The 20,355-nt window shown below is 41.1% G+C and overlaps 1 protein-coding gene across 5 annotated transcripts in view; it reads left to right on the top strand.

Moving 5' to 3' along the window:
• setbp1 (SET binding protein 1) overlaps window positions 1–20,124 on the top strand; it is a 356,587-nt gene extending 336,463 nt beyond the window's left edge. For all 5 annotated transcript variants that reach the window (XM_078550626.1, XM_078550635.1, XM_078550653.1 and 2 more), the window contains 2 exons: window positions 10,987–11,148; window positions 16,678–20,124. In XM_078550626.1, the coding sequence (XP_078406752.1) occupies window positions 10,987–11,148; window positions 16,678–17,246 (731 nt within the window). In that variant the 3' untranslated portion in view covers window positions 17,247–20,124. The remainder of the gene's footprint in view (window positions 1–10,986; window positions 11,149–16,677) is intronic.
• Window positions 20,125–20,355: the final 231 nt, after the last annotated feature.

Below are 20,355 nucleotides of genomic sequence, written 5' to 3'. Positions count from 1 at the left end.
GAGTGGGTATTAAATGCTAGCCTTGCCACATCCAGAGAACGAACTTTTATAACATCCATGAAATTTTAACAGGGTGAACTGACAAGTGCAAATGGAACTGAGCTGCTTTGATCTTTTGGAAGATTACCAAGGTTCAGGTATCAAAGTTGGACAACCCTGGACCATAGTGTAGATTTTTAAAGGATCATAGTGACAACTAGTGGTTGAAAATCATATTACAGCAATTAGTTGAATGCTTATCTCTGGTTTTATAATGCAGAGTGTAAACATTTAATGTCAGATGGTCTTGGGCTAAGAGCAGAAAATGTGATGAGAAAGTGTATTTAATTTAAAATGCTCTTTCCATCTGGGTGATAATCAAAACTTGTGGATGAATCTGCTAGTAACGTAGTTAACTACATAGTAAGGAAGATTTGTATTTTAAATTACATTTCTTCTTCCTCCAGAGACCCACCATTCTGGATGTCCACTTACAGCTAGGCACTGACTGCTCATTTGTCGTCTGACAGATGTTACTGGAGCAGTTCCCAGTTGAGATGGCCTGAAATGACAGGTCTCCAGAGGGAGGTGAAAAACAAGGAACAGGGCTTGTGCAGCAATATGGGATGGTCTGAAATTTTAGCAGCCTGGAAGTTCCCCAATCAATGTAGAGATCAGGCAAGATGTAGATCTGTGGAATCAAGTATTGCAGAATTTTTATTTTTATTCTTTCACAGGACTTGAGCGTAGCTGGCTAGGCCAGCATGTATTGCCCATCCCTAGTTGCCCTTGAGAAGGTGGTGGTGAGCTGCATTCTTAAACCACTGCAGTCCATGTGGTGTAGGTACACCCACAGTGCTGTTAGGGAGGGAGCTCCAGGATTTTGACCCAGTGACAGTGAAGGAACGGTGATATATTTCCAAGTCAGGATTGTGTGTGCCTTCGAGGGGAACTTGCAGGTGGTTCCCATGTATCTGCTGCCCTTGTCCTTCTAGATGGTAGAAGGTGGTTGGGAGGGTGCTGTCAAAGGTGTAATACTGAGTTGCTGCAGTGCATCTTGTAGATGGTACACACTGCTGCCACTGTGTGTCGGTGCTGGAAAGAGTGGATGTTGGAGTTGGTGGATGGGGTCCAATCAAGTGGGCTGCTTTGTCCTGGATGGTGTCAAGCTTCTTGAGTGTTGCTGGAGCTGCACTCATCCAGACAAGTGGAGAATATTCCATCACACTCTTGACTTGTGCCTTGTAGATGGTGACATTGTAGAGTGTACATGGACCTTGTAGATGGTGACCCGCTGACTATCCCCCCACCCACCTACCCACTCACCCACTGTACCCACCTACCACCCTACCCAGCTACCACCTCGCCCACCTGTCACCCTACTCAGCTACCGCAAAACCCACTTACCACTCTACCCACCTGTCACCCTATTCACTCACCCACTTAACTCACAACCTATCCATATACATATCTACACACTCACCCATACCCTCATTCACTAACACATTGAGAAGCTTGGGTACCTTTAAACACTTAACAGAATACTTTAGGGAGTCTGGAGGTGAGTTACTCTCTGCAGAATTCCCAGCCTCTGACCTGCTTTTGTAGCCACAGAATTGATATGGCTGATCCAGTTCAGTTTCTGATCAATGGTAACCCCCCACCTCCTCCTCCTCCTCCTCCTCCAGGATGTTGATAGTGGAGCAGTCAGCAGTGGTTATGCCATTGAATGTCAAGGGGAGATGGTTAGATTCTCTCTTGTTGGAGAATGGTCATTGCCTGGCACTTGGGTGGCATGAATGTTCTTTGCCCCTTATTAGCCCAAGCCTGGTTGTCCAGGTCTTGCTTCATATGTACACAGACTGTTGCAGTCTCTGAGGAGTCACAAATGGTGTTGAACATTCTGCAATAATCAGCTAGGTATGACTCCAACCAGTGGCCCCTTTGATTCCCATTGGCTCCAGTTTTGCTCGGGGTCCTTGATGCCACACTCGGTCAAATGCTGCCTCGGTAGCAAGGGCAGTCACTCTTGCCTCACCTCTTGAGTTCAGCTGTTTTGTCCATGTTTGAACCAATTGAACCAAGCCTGTTATGAGGTCAGGAGCTGAGTGGCCCTGGCGAAACTCAAAAATTGAGGGTCAGTGAGCAAGTTATTGCTGAGTAAGTGCCACTTGATAGCGCTGTTGAAGACCCCTTCCATCACTTTGCTGATGATCAAGAATAGACTGACGGAGTGGTATTTGGCCGGATTGGATTTGCCCTGCTTTTTGAGGACAGAACATGCCTGGGCAATTTTCCACATTGTAGGGTAGATGCCAGTGTTATAATTTTATTCTGGTTGAAATCAGGAATAACGAGGAAACGTAGTCGGCAGGATTCGAATCTACGTGGGAAGATCCCAATGGATTATCAAATCCATCGTCTTAACCACTCAGCCACGACTACGAGTATATAGTTGTACTGGAACAGCTTGACTAAGGGCACAGCTAGTTCTGAAGCACAGGTCTTCGGTACTATTGCTGGAATATTGTCAGGCTTCATAGCCTTGCAGTATCCAGTGCCTTCAGCCGTTCCTTGATATCAAGAGGAGTGAATCGAATAGGCTGAAGACTGGCATCACTATTGTTGCTGTTTTTAGGCAGGAAATTGCTGTGCTAAGACGAAGCAGTTTAAAATTAAAATTCAAAAAATAGTCCTTCCAGATGGTACATTTCCACAATGTTACCCAGCTGAGAGGAGCACACCCTCTATATTTACTTGCTCTTTTAAAGAGATTTAGCAGTCATCTGAAGCTAAATTCAAATAATTGCTTTTTTGAGGGATGTACAGATGAAGAGATGTAACTATAACTTTGAGATCTTCTGTTTGGCATGTTGAATGATCACTACAAGCACTTACACTTTTGATGAAAGACTGCCAAGGATGATAGCAGAATTGAGCATCAGTTTTTGTTTAAAGGGGAGCAAATAGAATATACAGACAAGGCATTACACCACTTCAGGCTTTGAAAATAAAGGCCCCTATCTTCTAGTCTCCAGGTCATCAGAGATCAAACATACGACCCAAGGTGCACTTCAGGACCCTGTGGAAGTCCTGCCACAGTGACTCAGTGGGAACTGCCAAGGATTTTTAAACTTCCGATGGGCAATTCCCCTGGGACCTTCCAAAAGTGTCTTCAACTCTGTTAAAATCGGAGATATCGGATATTTCCTTACTCAGATAGTTACCCATGAAATGTTAGACAGAAAAATCCCATCTAACTCCTGGGTTACTATACAACTGATACCCCCAATCACTCATACTGACTCAATCCCCCCCACCGACATCCCCCCACGACCCCCTGACCACCCCCTCAGGCCCACTAACTACCACCCCCACCCACTCACCCACCTTAACCACCTCACCTACCTACCACTCTACCCACCTGCCCCCCCTGCCACTCACCCACTTGCCTCACAACCTACTCATTTACACACCTACACTCACCCATTCACTCATACACTTATTCACTAACACATTGAGGAGCTTGGGGACCTTTAAACATTTACCAGAATATGACAGTGCTGTAAAAGGGGGACGTGGTTTCTGCACATATTCTCTTTGCTGCCGTCTTCGAGGATTCCTGCGCTGAGGGAGTTCTTCTGCATCGTGGATCAGAAGTCAGAACCTTTTGAAGATGTGGGTGGTTATCTGTCTGAACAGCATCAGACACAGGGGTTCCAGGACACAGGAAGTTTTGGGTTAATATATTGTCAACAAGCTCCATAACTGACTGTGATGATACCATCATAACAATTCAGACTAAGCTAATTTGAGCTCAGAATATCTTTCTCAGCAATTTAGACTAACGTGCAGAATTAACCACTCTTTATTGCATAGTACATGCTAAATCAGTACAGTACAAGACTACTTATCCAATTTCCCTATCTGTCAAAGGTATATCATTAATGCATTTGCAGATTTACTGCATAAAACTGTAACAATACGCTGCTGTAATTAAAAAAAGGAAAAACTGGAATGCAGTCAGTGTTCATAATGAAACCAGCACACTTCATCCAAATAGAAGGAAAACTGACTCTGGGCTCATGAAGATAATACTAGCTTTCCCTTTGGCTATATGATTCATGCCACTGAATTGTTAGATCTATTCTTGGGTATAGAAATTATAATGAGCATTTATTATTCAAGTACACGTATTGCAGCCATAGCTGCCTAAAAGTCACTTAGGCCTGAATTTTTAACTCTGCAGTAGGGCGCGATTGGCGGGTCAGGGAAATGGACCGCCGACCGTGATTGGCCCCCAACCGCGATTTCACGCTGGCTGGCCAATTAACGGACAGCCAGCGTAAAATGCACGCTGAAAAGCTCAGTGCTGCTGTGGTGGGGGTGGGAGGAGGGTGGCCAACATGGGCACGAGCAAGCGCTGAGAGAAAGCTCCCTGAAGGCAGAGAGCTGCCTCAGGGAGCTGCAGCCGAAAAATGTACCAATAATGCTTTAAAACGCAGGAAAAAAATGTCCGAGCAGCACAATCAGGCACCTGAAAATAAAGATGATTAAAATTCTGCCCAGAGATTTTTATTTTTATTTTATTTCACAACGGAAACCTCATCCCGCCCTTGAATGAGATTTCATGAAAAATGCAAAGGCCGCCTGGTTGATTTGCCCGTCCACCAAACGTAAGGTTGGATGAGCGACGAAAAATAGCAGACAGTTGTGCCATTTAATGGACTTAATTGCCCTCTTAATTGTCGGCAGGCGCGCTTCTGACTTTTGCGCGCACCTGCCAAGCGAAATATCATGCGAATGTGTGATGATGTTGGAACACCCAGTCCCAAAGGGGGAAAGGACAGTGTATCTAACATACTGTGACACCCGGTCCCAAAGGGGGAAAGGACTGTGTACCTAACGCACTGTGACACCCGGTACCAAAGGGGGAAAGGACAGTGTATCTAATGCACTGTGACATCCAGTCCCAAAGTGGGAAAGGACAGTGTATCTAACACACTGAGACCCCCGGTCCTAGAGGGGGAAAGAACAGTGTATCTAACGCACTGTGACACCCGGTCCCAGAGGGGGAAAGAACACTGTATCTAACGCACTGTGATACCTGCCAAAGATCGGGTCAGGCACACGCTCGCCCAATCGACGTAAAATTCAGCTCTTCAAGTTGTAAATCATTTTTGGCTAGCTTGAAATTATAAGGGTATTGAAGAAAGTATTGAATGTCATCAATGAGTTGCATTAACAAAACTGAGGCACCATTCATACTGATACAAGAGCAAAATAATGCAGATACTGGAAATCTGAAGCACAAAACAGTAAAAGCTGGAAATACTTTGCAAGTCTGGCAGCATCTGTGGAGAGAAAAACAGAGTTAGCATGCTGTGTGCATTCAGATAAGGAGCCTTTAATTCTGTCTTTTTACCATTTTTCCCTACTCTGACCCTATTTGCTGGTGCACTTGTGTTTGTACATTCTGTCCCTTCCTGTCACACTCTGGTTATAATTGACTGTATTGCTACCATACATTATTGCCTTCTCCTTCCATTTCAACTTTGTAAATCTCCCCTCACGTGAACCCTCTCCCACCCCCCCACCCCCACTCCACGACCAGTATTTAGTTTGAAGTCCTCTCTGTATCCCTTGTCATATGATTCAACAGGACACTGGTCCCACTGTGGTTCAGGTGAAGGCCTAATCAAAGCAGATTACAGAGCAGCATGGTGGTTAAGTAGAGATGTAAAGAATGGTATTGGAGATAAGCAGACAACCTTGAAAGTGTACAAGGAATCCTTTTGCTCGGGTGATTTTTTTTAAAAACGAGCAAATACAAATGAAAAAACTAAAGCCAAGAGAAACATTGAATCCAAGATTGTTGGGAACACCACCAGTCGCAATAAAGAAATTTTCTAATATAGGCACAGTAAGCAAAGATTAAAGAAAAGGATTGCTTCACTTTTTAAAAATTTCATTCATGGAATCTGCACATTGCTGGCAAAGCCAGCATTTTTATTGCCCATTCCTAATTGCCTTTGAGAAGGTGTTGGTGAGCCGCCTGCTTTTTTTTTATTCATTCACGGGATGTGGGCTTTGCTGGCTGGGCCAGCATTTATTGCCCACTCCTGGTTGTCCTTCAGAAGTGGGTGGTGAGTTGCCTTCTTGAACCGCTGCAGTCCATGAGTTATAGGTACATCCACAGTGCTGTTAGGGAGGGAGCTCCAGGATTTTGACCCAGCAACAGTGAAGGAATGGCGATATATTTCCAAGTCAGGATGATGACTCAGAGGGGAACTTCCAGGTGGTGGTGTTCCCATCTATCTGCTGTCCTTGTCCTTCTAGATGGTAGTGGTCTTAGGTTTGGAAGGTGCTGTCGAAGGAGCCTTGGTGAATTCCAGCAGTGCATCTTGTAGATGGTGTACACACTGCTGCTACTGTGCGTCGGTGGTGGAGGGAGTGAGTGTTTGTGGATGTGGTGCCAATCAAGTGGGCTGCTTTGTCCTGGACAGTGACCAGCTTCTTGAGTGTTGTGAGAGCTGCACTCATCCAGGCAAGCGGGGACTATTCCATCACATTCCTGACTTGTGCCTTGTAGATGGTGGACAGGCTTTGGGGAGTCAGGAGGTGAGCTACTCATCGCACGATTCCTAGCCTCTGACCTGCTCTTGTAGCCAAGAATTCATATGGCTAGTCCAGTTCAGTTTCTGGTCAATGGTAAACCCCCAGGATGTTGATAGCAGAGGATTCAGTGATGATAGTGCTAATGAACATCAAGGGTGATGGTTGGATTTTCTCTTGTTGGAGATGGTCATTGCCTGACACTTGTGTGGCATGAATGTTACTTGTCGCTTGTCAGCCCAAACCTGGATATTGTCCAGGTCTTGCTGCATTTGGACATGGACTGCTTCAGTATCTGAAGAGTCGCAAATGGTGCTGAACATTGTGCAATCATCAGTGAACATCCCCACTTCTGACCTTATGGCCAGATGTTTTCCTGCGTGGGGCAGTGTCGGCGGGAGTGGGTGGGGCGGTCGCGGAGCCAACTGCCGCCCACAATTGACTCCACACTGCCATTTTACACGGGTGAGCCAATTAAGGCCCGGCCAGCGTAAGATGCGAGCGGTAGCTGTGGGCGGGGGGAAGAGAGAGAGTCGGGGCCAGCGCTCTTTCACGCATGTGCACGAAAGAACGCTTCAATCTCCCTGAGGCACGGAGCTGCCTCAGGGAGATTGAAGCGCTTTTGAAAAACATAAATAAATGTGATAAAAATTTATTGAAACACGTTCCCTCATGTGGCTGTGTCACATGAGATGGGACATGTTTTTATTTTTCTGAAAAACTTTTTATTTCATTCGTAAAAGCTTTAGGAAACCTCATCCCGCTCGTGGATGAGGTTTCCTAAAAAACATAAAGGCCGTTTGGCCTTTTACCTGCCTGCCAACTGTAAGGTTGGATGGGCAGCGTAAACTTGAAATTAATTACCTAGTTAATTGCCTTAATAGGCCTTTCAATTATCAGCGGGCATGCAGCCGATTCTGGCGCACACCCGTCGAACGAAACATCGCGAGATGGCGCGATGACGTCAGGATGCACACCCGACATCATCACGCGTTATTTTACGTGATGGCATGTCAGGCCCGCACGCCAACTCAAACATCCTGGCCTATGATAGAAGGAAGGTTATTGGTGAAGCAGCTGTAGATGGTTGGGCCGAGGACACTACTCTGAGGAACTCCTGCAGTGATGTCCTGGAGCTGAGATGACTGATCTTCAACAACCACAACCATCTTCCTTTCTTCTAAGTATGACTCCAACCAGCAGAGAACTTTCCCCCTGATTCCCATTGACTCCAGTTTTGCTAGGGCTCCTTGATACCACACTCGGTCAAATGCAGCCTTGATGTCATGGGCAGTCACTCTCACCTCACCTCTTGAACCGCTGTACCCATGTGATGGAGGTACTGTTAGGGAGGGAATTCCAGGATTTTGACCTATCAACAATGAACAGATGGCGATATAGTTCCAAGTCAGAATGTTGTATGACCTCAAAAGGAACTTGGTGTTGTTCCCCTGCACCTGCTGTTCTTCTTCTTCTCGGTGGTAGAGTTTATGGGTTTGGAGGGTGCTGTTGAGGAAGCCTTGATGAGTTGTAGCAGTACATTTTGTGGATGGTACACATGACAGCCATGGTGCACCATTAGTGGAGGGAGTGAATGTTTAAGGTGGTGGATGGCATACCAATCAAGTGGGTTGCTTTAGCCTGGAAGATATTGAACCTCTTGAGTGGTAAAAATGGTAATCTGATGCTGGGACCTGAGTTGTTTCATTGTTAGTTCACATCTTCAATGTCAACTTGATTCCATTGCTCGCACTCCTGGCTCTGGATCAGAACATTGTGGATTTGAGCTCATAATTCAGGACTGTAGTGTCAGCAGAGTTGCTGTGATTTGGATGAGGCATTAAACTGTTTTTCCAGTGATTTACGTGTATGGGAAAAATACTGAGGCTGTTCAGAGAAGAACAGGGAATTTTCCGGTGTGCAATTATGCTATGTTATGAATACTGAATAAGAACACAAGAAATATGAGCAGGAGCAGACCATACAGCACCCCCAAGCCCCCACCCCCCCAACCCCAAAGCCTGTTCTGCCATTCAATACAATCATAGTTGATCTTCTGCCTCAATACCACTTTCCTGCCAGTTCATCATATTCCTTGATTCCCTGAGAGATCAAAAATCTATCTATAAGAACATACATGGAAGTTAAAAAGTTGATTGTTCCTTCCTAATGATGTTGAAGGAGCCTGACCTTTCATATGTCTGTGACATTTTTAGCTAAGAGCTTTGTTTGATTTTGGACTGGAGCGGGGAACGGCTGAACCTTGATTTGAGGGTAGAGTAACACAGCGACAGGATGTGACTGCTCTTTCCAAGATATGGCTTTATAAATCAAGCATCCAATGCAATCATTCTGTGTTTTGTGACAGTTGGTTTTTGAAAATAAATGGCTTGGCTATATTTGTGCCGTGTTTCAGAAAGACTTCTAGTGGCTGACAGAGGTTTGAGGGCAACATCAGAAGGTTTATAGGCATAAACTTGGCTCTGTGTTTTGACTAGAACCAAATGTGGTATAATTCCACAAATTACCAATGTTAACCCTTTGAACAGCACTAGATTGCTATAATAAATGAGTGTTTCAAATCTCACTGTCTGCATTCAACTTTTTCAATATGAGGCATTCATTACAAGCAATAAGTCTCTGTGACAGCCTCTGCTATTACAGTACATTGAAAAGTGCAACTTTAACTTTTTTCAAATAATAGTATGAATTTATGCATTTTTCTTCATTATGAAGATGTGAATATGTGTTCAGAAAAAATTTCCATTGCTTTCATTTTCTCCATTTTATTTCCATAACAACTAAAGTATGAATTAAATAAGGTGCATTATTAATGAGGCAGTGAATTTTAAATAGCAGTAATATGAGCAATCTGGGCCAAATCAAATCCCCAAAAGTTAGGAAAGTGTCTTTATGCACTGCAGTTTTATGCTATGTAGCAACTAAGTCCAAAACTGATTGTTTAAATGAGCAATTGGATAAATTTGTTATTTTTAATATCATTTTATTAGCTCACAGGCAGGAAGCATATTTCTCAAATTTTGAAACAAAATCTCTTTCACACTTAGAAGGGAAGCATTAAAAATTAATTGTTTTATTGTTATGGCCGTTTAGAGTTAATGTATGACTGGTAATTACATGTTGAAAGAGACTACTGTTGCATCTTTAAAAGATGGGATGTGTTATGCGTGGTTTTATCCTTTAAATTGTATTAAAACACTCAGATTGGACTCTGCCCGGGCCACTTGGCTCCAGACCTCATTACAGCCTTGGTCCAAGCACAGACAAAAGAGCTGAATTCAAGAGTCAAGGTGAGAGTAACTGCCCATGACATTAAGGTAGTATTTGACTGACTGCGACATCAAGGAACCTGAGCAGAGTCCCAGAGTACATTCTGCGCCCTTGCCACCCTCAATGCTTCTTCTAAGTGGTGTTCAGCATGGAGGAGTCCTGATTCATCAGCTGAGGGAGGGCAGTACGTGGTAATCAGCAGGAGGTTTCCTTTCCCATGTTTGACCTGATGCCAGGTCTGGAGTCAATGTTGAGGATGAGGACTCCCAGGGCCGCTTCCTCCCTACTGTATACCACTGTGCTGCCATCTCTCGTGAAACAGAACATACCCAGAGATGATGATGGAGGAGTATGGGACATTGGCTGAAAATTGTGATGACTATGTCAGGCTATTGCTTGACTGGTCTGTAGGACAGCTCTCTTAATGTTGGCACAAGCCCCCAGGTGTTAGTGAGGAGGACTCGCAGGGTTGACTGGGCAGGGTGTGCCTTTCTTGTTTCCAGTGCCAAGGCCAATGCCAGATGGTACATCCGCTTTTATTGTTATTCAACTTTTGTGTATCGGTGTGATACAACTGAGTGGCTTACTAGACTAATTCAGAGAGAAGTTAAGAGTCAATCACAGTACTGTAGGCCTGGAGACACACCTAGGCCAGATCGGGTAAGATTTCCTTCCCTAGACAACATTAATGAACCAGATGGGTTTTTACGATAATCCAGTAATTTCATGATCATGACTGTTGATACTAGCTTTTTTTCTACAGATTTATTAATTCATTGAATTTCAATTTCCCCAATCTGCCATGTCTCCGGAGCATTAGTCCCAGCCTCTGGGTTAATAGTCCAGTAATGTCAGCATTATACAACCTATGTTTCCATGTTTCAATATTAGTGGCATCAGTACTGAAATAACTAAGCCTGGCATAGATCAAATGTCATTGTGGTCCATTCCTAATCAGTTTGACTGTTCTACACTAGAAAATAAACTTACTAACTTTACACCACAGAGCTCATGAGTTCCAAACCAAGGATTACTTTGCCAATCTTGCCTGGCTTTGAGATAATGTGGTGTAATATTTATGTCTTTTTCTCCTACTGTTAGGTTTAATAAGCTCACACACCAAGCTGGACCAAATGACATTGCACAAAAATGATAGTGGCCTTTCCATTGTGACCAGAAAGAAAGCTGTTTCTACTGAAAGTATTACAGTCTCAACTCTGGCATCATCTCCCCTACCTTCACCATCTCCATCATGTGAATCAGGTTAGTTGACAGTTGCTTAGGTCTGCAGAGATGCTCAGAAAATTGATTCAAAGGTGAATGTTATCATTTGAATTCTCACATTGTATTCCTGCACACAAAGTGCTTAAGAAATAAACTGTGGCTCTTATTAGTTGCTGGCCCATGAACTAATTAGCCAACGTTGGTCAAATTTATTGGATGCATGCCAAGATTTATTCATTCCAACCTATGATTCTTTGTACAACAATAGAATTTTGAGCCTGGCTTCAAAAAAAAAACAATGTTCAAAGGTGAACCAAGTTGTCAGTATGTGTCCATTTCCATAATATTTTAGTGATTAGGCCCAGTTGCTTTGGGTTTGTTTTTTTCCCTCCCAATTTTGTGCTCTTTCCTCCTGTCTTCTGCAGTGTACTGAATAGAGTTGCTGTTCCTCATGCGAGCCTTGCTGGTCACTGGACAGTGATAATGAGCAAGAACCCTTATTTTCCCTCCAATATCCTGATCCTCAATGTGCAGTTGATGTTTGTACATTCACTGCAATTGTAACTAACTGGCTCATTCATTTTCAAATCAGGCACATAACACTGCACTCCACTGGTGGCACAGTGCTTTTATATGAAGAAATTATGAATTTTGTTAATGTATTACTTCTCTAAGCATTGATGGGGCAACATTGGCATTAGAAATTTCTTGATTGATATTCCTTACTCATGCTATTTATCCAGTGTGTTATCAAGCCATACTGGCCAAAAAAATGCCAAGTTCAACCTATAGTCTATAGACTTTCATCTGTTCTCCCGCCAGCTGCTGAGGCCCCATGTGCTCCATGAAGTTATTAATCATTTCAGTCAATATTTATACCTATAATTTCCAATCCAGTATCTAGCCAATACTAGTTCCTTGTTAGATGTCTTAATCAGTGCAGCTGATTCTAATGGGAGTCTGATCCACATATTCATTGGACTGTTCAGGACCAGAAAGACCTTTGTCATCTATTTGGTTGGTCGAGAGTATTAAATAACCTGAGGGGAGAAACAATGCTTTCCTCTACAATCTCAATTCATTGACATCACTGATGTTGGTATCCTTTTTTGCTAAACATTTCTGCTATCCAATAAAAATTGAAGAAAAAGACTGCTTGCATTCATAAAACACCTTTCATGACCCCAGGACACACCAAAGCACTTCTAAGCAATGATGTTCTTTCGAAATGTAGTTACTGTTACAACATGGGGAAGCATGGCTGCCAATTTCAGCGCAGCAAAGTCCCCACAAAGAGCAATACGATGAATGGCGAGTTAATCTGTTTCATTGGTTTAGAGATATGGGATAAATATTGACCAGGACAACAGAGAACCCTCATGCTCTTCTTTGGATTGTGTCATAGGATAATTGCAAGCACATGGGAGGGCAGGAGAGGCCTCCATTTAACGCCTCATCTGAGAACAGTTCAGCACTCCCTCAGTTCTGCACTGTAATGTCAGCCTAGTCAACTGGCCAGATTTTCGCGAAGTCAGGAAGACTCCACAGACCTTTAAAAATGGTGGGTGGGGCCTGGATATGTAAATACCGCCCCCATTACCAACAGATCTAATTTTTGCCAGCAGGATGAAGGGACAGGGCATGAATCACACAAGAAGGAAACCCAAACTCAGCAGGGCCATTTAAATTTAGTGCTGAGTTCAAACTGATCCCAATTTGACTGTTGCAAGGGCTTTAACCTACAGTGTGGCAGTCACAAGTTGATGAAGTAGACGTAAACGTTCTTGAAGCATGGATAAGGTTTGTTTAAGTATCATGATCTGAAGTTTTTTTTTAAACTCCCTGCTCTGTAAACATGAAAATAGTAGGCTTAAGCTATCAGTGGGAGTTAAAAAAAAATCTCTGCTGGACTGCTTTGATTGACAGGCCATCTGGTGTATGTTAGAAAAAAAAAACAAATGTTTGTTCAGTTTCAGAGGAGATCTTTATTGACATTTCCCAAGGCCTATCTTCCTTAGGGTCATTATCAATGCTTGGCTGAATTTCAAAATTTACAATTAACTCTGCAGGGTGTTCACCATTTTATTGACAGTTTAAAGAGTCTTTTAAAGGATTAGCTGCTTTTAATGTGGGATCCATGTAGAAGTTTGTTTAGTTTCTCAGGAATTAACCACTTGAAGACATTTAAAAGCTTTATATAGGAGTTTTTCACTATCAAGCGTGTATGAGTGAGAGCTATATTAGATCGCTAGAAGTGTTTTTTCATCTTCACATGGCTTCTGGAGTCTGCCCATGGTGGATTCTGGGTGAGTGGCTATGGAGATGGTATGAAGGGTATGAAGAGGCATGGTGGGGGTGGATGGGGAGCATGAGATGTGGGTGAAGGGCATGAGTTGGCATGGAGATGTTATGGGTGTATGAGGAGCCATTGTAGGTGGGTGGGTGCCTGACGGGTGAGGGATAGAGGGCCTAACAGCTACTAAAGCAATTGAAACAAAGTCCCAGATAGCCAAGGCAGGCCTTCTAACCAGCCTGCCTTGGCACTCATCTGCCCCTGTGGCCACCTAAGATCTGCTTCCAGGGCTGGCAGGCCCAACTCTATCCTGGACCCCGTCCCTGCCACCCTAGAGTGTTGGTCTAACAGGGCCCTTTAAACAGATGTGGGTCAGCAGAGGTAACAGCCTTTGTAGAGAAAATTTGGCCCAACATGCCTATTTTATCTCTGTGTTTATCTCTGTTTTTATCCCCGCAGTAGTTTTTTGTTTTTATGCCTATTTTAAATGTGGACGTATGAAGTTATAATGGAAAAAGTTGATAAGGAGTGCACGCAGACATAATTTTTAAAAATAAATTAGCTATCAATGAAATATTGCATAACAAGACAGAATATCTCGCATATATAGATTTCTGAAATAGGAACTGAGTTCTGCATACACATCCTTGTCCAATTATCTCCTGCTCTTTAATCACACTTCATCAAAAGATGACACTGGGTCAACTCCCCATGTGCAATGCCATGAGAGATCAACTAGTACTTTTAAAAAGATCAGTGTGTCTCTAATCATCTACTGGAAGATTTAATAATGGATGAAACTGCATGATGACAGTTTGATATATGTACATCTTATTTCCAAGTTTTAAAAATGTTGGCTTGTCAGTTCATCTCTTCACTTAAGACTCTGATCATTTTGCCCCCATCGCCCCAAGTCAGGATAGCAAGAGTATACATTAGCCTCCAGGAAGTGTTCAATTTCCTTGAAGCCATTGAGCCCAGTTTGTGCCTGTTTACCACAACACTACGAAAGGCACTTTTGTATCAATTAGAGTAATCCAGTCCGAGCCGCCTCTCTACAGCCCATATGTTGAGGTAACAAACAGAAAACTTAAGAAGCTGTCTTAATGAGAAAATGGAAGGTTCCTGAGAATTTCCTGTCATTAGTAAGGGCTCCTTTGAAAGTCTTCCTTTTTTAAAAAACTTTTTTGTGGGAGGCAAGAGATCTACAAATGAACCCAGCTGTTCAGTGAAACTTGGAATAAGTTGGTGGGAATCTATGAAGGCGTGCTCAAGCTTTAATAATAATAGTAATTAAGCAGGACTGAAACATGACCTGTTTTCCACTAAAGTGACTGCATGCCTTGATTTTAAGTGATGCACATTTGAAAGCAGTCCTCACTACATTTAGAAAATATTGCCTAATTATCATTGTAAAAAAATCTTGCTAAACTAATTCTTTAGAGGTTTTTACAGGTCTTTATGCTAAGGTTAACAAACAAAATTTGTTGTTGCCTTGATGATTCCTAAAGGTCTCTGATTTTTATCCCCCACCAGTGCCACAGCCACACAAGTGGGAGCATTATTATGTGACATTGATCATGACAATATTGTTTATTTTATATTGGTGGTGGGAGGGGGGTGCGGGCGGCAGTGGTGGAGGTGGTACAGAAAACATGTTGTGCATCGGTGGCACCTGCAATAATTATATTGCTTTGATTAAAGTTCTAAGCTTCCAGTCACTCCAGTCCTTTTTTTCTTAGTTCTGAACAAATTAAATACAAAACATTTGAATTTAAATTCTAAATAGTGTAATTTATAAGAACATAAAAGAAACATGGCCGGGAAATTACCATATGGGTCATTGAATCTCATCCTGCCTAACTCTCCTGTTAAAGCATCCAACTACATTTTGAATGGCTGCAGTGTTTTGACTCTCTATATTCCTGTCCGGCAGATCATTCCAAACCTTTATCATACTTTTGACTAAATAATGGTTAACCCTGATATCTGTTATAAATTTGCATTCCACTAATTCAAATTTATACTTATCTTCTTATTTTGAAGCATTATTCTGGGGCTACCTTATCAATACCAGTTACTACTTTAGATACCCAAGTGACATTGCCCCTACCCCATAATTCTAGACTACAGAAATCTGTAATCCTCTTCACACAGAGTAATCGATACTTGAAACAGATTTCCAGATAAAGTAGGAGAAAATTAAGACCCTGAAATCATTTTCCAAACTATTAGATGCTGGTATGGGAGGACTGTAGGTTTTTCTCTGTATAGATGAATTAAGGTAGGTGGAGTGGCTTTACTCATCCATAATAATTTTGAGATCTTTATCATCTTTCTTCTTAGCTTGTCCTCTTCACGTGGACACTGTCAGCTTCATTTGGCCAGTGAACTACTGTTGAGAAACTTTTCTAAGGGCATCATTATACTAAAGGTATAATTCTTCAAGTTATCAGTTCTCATGTCACTCTTTGCCAAGGCCAACATTCATGACTTCTAAATGCTGGTTGCATTTTCATATTGGAAGAGAGATGATGGAACAATCTTTTAACATTAAAATTGTAAATAGCTAGTATTTTCAAAATTCCCACATTTTACAAGATATATGATAGTGCACCTGAAGACATAACCTGGTGGTAGTGCTTGCTAATGATGGTGATTTGCAAAGTGCATTTCATGTGACTTCAATCTATAGATTTGCATCAATACACAGGTGAACCTGGTTTGTAAATACACAAACTGTGCACTGTATCTGGCCTTTTAAGTGACCATAGTTTTTGTCTGCTAAGAAATCGATCTTATACACAGTTGTCTCAAGCACTTAGTTGATATTTTAATCTGGGATAAAATTTGATTCTGAACCCCTTAACATTTGATGCATGTACGGTAGACCTACATGGAGAGATAGCTACTGCTTTGACCCTTTGCCCTTCTCTAAGCTGCTTTTCATTAAGACCAGGTTTTTTGTGTCCCTATTCTTGAGGATACATTAAAAACAGTTTGTGGCAACGGAAGTTCAGTGATCAAAAAAAAAAAGGTTTTGCATTAGGTAGTAGGAGCTGTATTCCATTTCCTGAGCAAGTCGTCTAGCTGAGTTTCACCAGTGGCCCAAAAGTAACTTCAAATATTAAACTGTCTGTAACTTCAAAAGCATATTTAAACAATTTTAACATCAGTCTGGCATTGGACAGTGTATAGTTTCATGCTGTGAAACTAATTAAGTGATCATGTACATCTGGTGATTAAACTGATTACTTTTGTTTCTCTCCATTCAGTTCAAAGCCCCAGTTCTTCACCAAGGAGAAAACTGAAGAGGAGAGAAATTGAAGCTATTCAATGTGAAGTCAGGAAGATGTGCAATTATGATAAAATCCTCGCAACAAAAAAGAACTTGGACCATGTCAACAAGATCCTGAAAGCTAAAAGGCTGCAAAGGCAGTCAAAGACTGGCAACAACATAGTGAAAAAGAGGAGAGGCCGTCCAAGAAAGTACCCAGTGCTGTTAGATGATGATTTCACAGACCAGATGCCAGTGCTGGAGAAGTGTGTGGATCTTCCCAGTAAAAGGGGTCTGAGGTACAGTTTAGCCGCTGAGACACTGGCCTCAGCCAGTCAGGACACAATCATGGACACAATTGAAGCTGTAATATGCATGGTACAGCAACAGGAGCCTAAATCAGATAAAGGCACCAAGAGAAAGCAGAAAGAGGAAGTTGGGCAGAAAGTGAAGAGACATAGGAAGTCCAAAGAAACTGAAAATGAGGCAATCACCACAAATTCTAAAAGGTACAACAGTTTGACCATCTCTGCCACCAGCTACCAATCTACAGCCTCCAATCACTGATAACTTCCTGCACTTTAATGTTCCTTGGTGAATGAGAAGGGAATGACTGAAACTCGGATGTTGGATAATTTTAAAATAATATCATTTTCTCATAAAATCCACGATATGAAAGGGATGACCTCGTCCAGCATTCACTGCATTCTTTACAAATACCAGACTCTCCTGTCAATGTCTGGTATTGTAATATGTCAATTCAGTTTCACAACTTTGTACAAACATTCCTTCTCCCTGTTAACCGCGCTCTATCCACGGACCCATTATTTGCGAGTGGGCAACATGTAATGGCATATAAAAGGGTAAGTTAGTACAAGTACTTTTGGCAGCCTGTTAGAAGAATGTATTAATGAAATATTCCTTGGGAAGGCAGGCAGCAATAACATTTTGCTTGCAACAGCGTTTCTTATATACTGGATTTATAATCAATATATGCTAGTCGATTAATGGAGAAACAAACAAATTTTAAAATATTCTTGCCGTCATTTAGGCAATACTGTACTCACAGAGCCTTAAATGCAAAAGTGTTATCCACATAAAGCACTTTCTGCTTCAGTTCAACATATGCTGTTGGTAACTCAGCAGAAATAGAAAAAAAAGTCATTAAAGGGCATTTTCAATCAATAAGTGTCCCAGGTTTATTTTATGTAGTGAAAATAAATTTTCCCGCCTTGATGGACAACCCTGTCAGAAAGTAACGTTACTCTGAAATCATGGATCTGAAAGAGGTGCAAAGCGCAGAATAGATTCAGCCTGAACTTCTCAAGGGATCAGCTGGATTTCCTATTTACACCTATACTTTTATCACCGAGCATATCCTTTGAGAAGCAATATCGTACAAAACAGTTAGAAGAAATTCAATCAAATTACTCTTTTAATGATGAAAATTGCAAATCACTCTTTTTTAAAGAAATAATAATTGGTCTTCAGCTCCCACAAGTGTCACTAAAATTTGAGCAATTAAGTTCACAAGTGACTTTCTGTAAAGGTAGGAATTGATGTTGTAATCTAGATCATTTAAAAATATAACATTGTGTGCCCTCCTGTATGGCCTTACAGTTTTCCAAAGTAAATAGATGTTAACAAAGATTTTAAAATATATATTTTCCACAATTATATAAATTTCACAGCATGCTTATCCATGCAATACTTAAATGACAGTTCTCCAAAATTACAAAATTCACTCTTAAGAAATGTCCCAAATTTGCTCACAGTATTACATCAGAGTTAATGCTAACCCCTGAACGCACACAAACAAAATATGAAAAATGGAAATATACTGACTTTGAGAACTTGCAGAACATTTTACATTCAAATTTGTAACTAACAGAACTGTTACCATTTGGGATGGCCTGATAATAAAAATTACATTATTTATCTGATCACCTTTGTTAACTGGTAAACCCCATCCATCAATTGTCATTACAGAACTGAGTCAGTCAGTGATAATGAATAAGTTCTGTTATAAAGGAATATCTCTTTTAATCATGTCCCAGTTAACAGTGTCAGTTGTAATCCATTATTTCCCAAACTATTGTATGCAAATAATCAAATACTTAATATCAAAGACTTGGCTGTTTTAATGTATCCCAAGATTTGTGATTGTCTTGTATCCTGGTAATTGTGCGTTTTCTTTCTTTCTGGAGAATCAATGAAAACTATTACCTTAAGCTTTTAAATTCTTGTATTTAATTTCCCCTTATGCAAAAAGAAATTAAGTGTTCTTATGAAGATAATCCAAAACATATTTTCAATTATTTTTCAAAATGAGTAATTGTGACTGCAGTTATAGTTAGGCAAAATGTTTATATCATGGCAGCCTTAATTCAGTCAAAAACAGTAGCCTATTGTATATAATGTAATTACACATCTTTGACCTGCATGGGTTCAAACTGTCTGAATCATCGTGTCTGTGTAATTGTCATTTTAACTGTTTTTCAATCAAGTTTAACATTCATTTTGATGCCAAACACTTGTTTTAATGCAACTGGGGTTTGGGAATGGTGCTAATTGAAGTTGGACTGGGGGAGGGGGAATTCATATATTCTATAACACACAAGTTTTAAAAGTAACCCTTGCCTTTAAAATTTGGTACGTCACAAAAGCAAAACCATTAAAATGACAATGACAATTGTTTAAAATGGACCACAGCATTAACAATGTAATCGGCATGAAGGTACAGTAAATTTTGGGTCTGATAAAGCACGGTATAGTGCTGATGTGAAATAATGTATTGTATCATATCTAGTGAAAAGCCTGTCAAGGTTGCAACACTAAAACAATACAAAGACATTGAAAGAGCTGCCAAATGTGTCTACACGGGTGTCCTAGTCAAATCCCAGTGTTTTGTTTTCACACTGCTTTTTTTTAGAAAAAGGAGCAATTTCTTGCTGAAAATTGATAAGACTGCAAATGAAGTTTCAAAAACGTAACTTTAAACATGGGGCACAAGGTCCTTTTACATAGTGCTGGCTTATTTTAGTCTGTATTCATAGTGTTTTTAAACCTTTTTTAGAGTGTATTTGCATGTTATTATACTTGACTGTATGTACACATATTTTAGACAAATATTATATTTGTATTCTAATTAAACATAGAGCAAACTTGTACATTGTTGTTTGAAATGTTTTTTGTAACAGTTTTTATTCATGAAGCATTTTTGTACATTGAATAGATATGAACTGCTGTTGATTGGCGCTTATGTATTTGGCATGCTGATTGTCATGCTTCTACATATGGTTGTTGGTTTTAAAACTTTTTTTCTGAAAGAAGCTCATTGTTTTGCTGCCAAAACCAGGTTAGCAATAGAGCACTTACTGAAAAGTAATCTGTTCATATGTTATTCATTGTGTGAAAATAAAGAAACGTAATCAAAACCAACAAACCTGGACTGAGAATGTCATCTTTGTCTGCATGGCTTGATCTGCACTAGCACATTATTACTGTCATCCACAGTATTTTGCTTTCACGTTATTGAAGAGTTGGGGCATCTCTTACTTGGAAGATTCCAGCCCCATTTCCATATGAAAGGCCAAGCAGCTAGTCGTCCCTTGCTAAAATACTGTAAAATAAAATGTAAATTCTTCATACCAACTTCAATGATTAAAAAACCTGG

Source organism: Cetorhinus maximus, chromosome 1 (genome assembly GCF_964194155.1).
Source record: "Cetorhinus maximus chromosome 1, sCetMax3.hap1.1, whole genome shotgun sequence".
In the NCBI taxonomy this organism is placed as follows: Eukaryota; Metazoa; Chordata; class Chondrichthyes; order Lamniformes; family Cetorhinidae; genus Cetorhinus; species Cetorhinus maximus.
The sequence above is the reverse complement of the archived record's forward strand: the minus strand, read 5'-3'. Positions and strand labels throughout refer to the sequence as shown.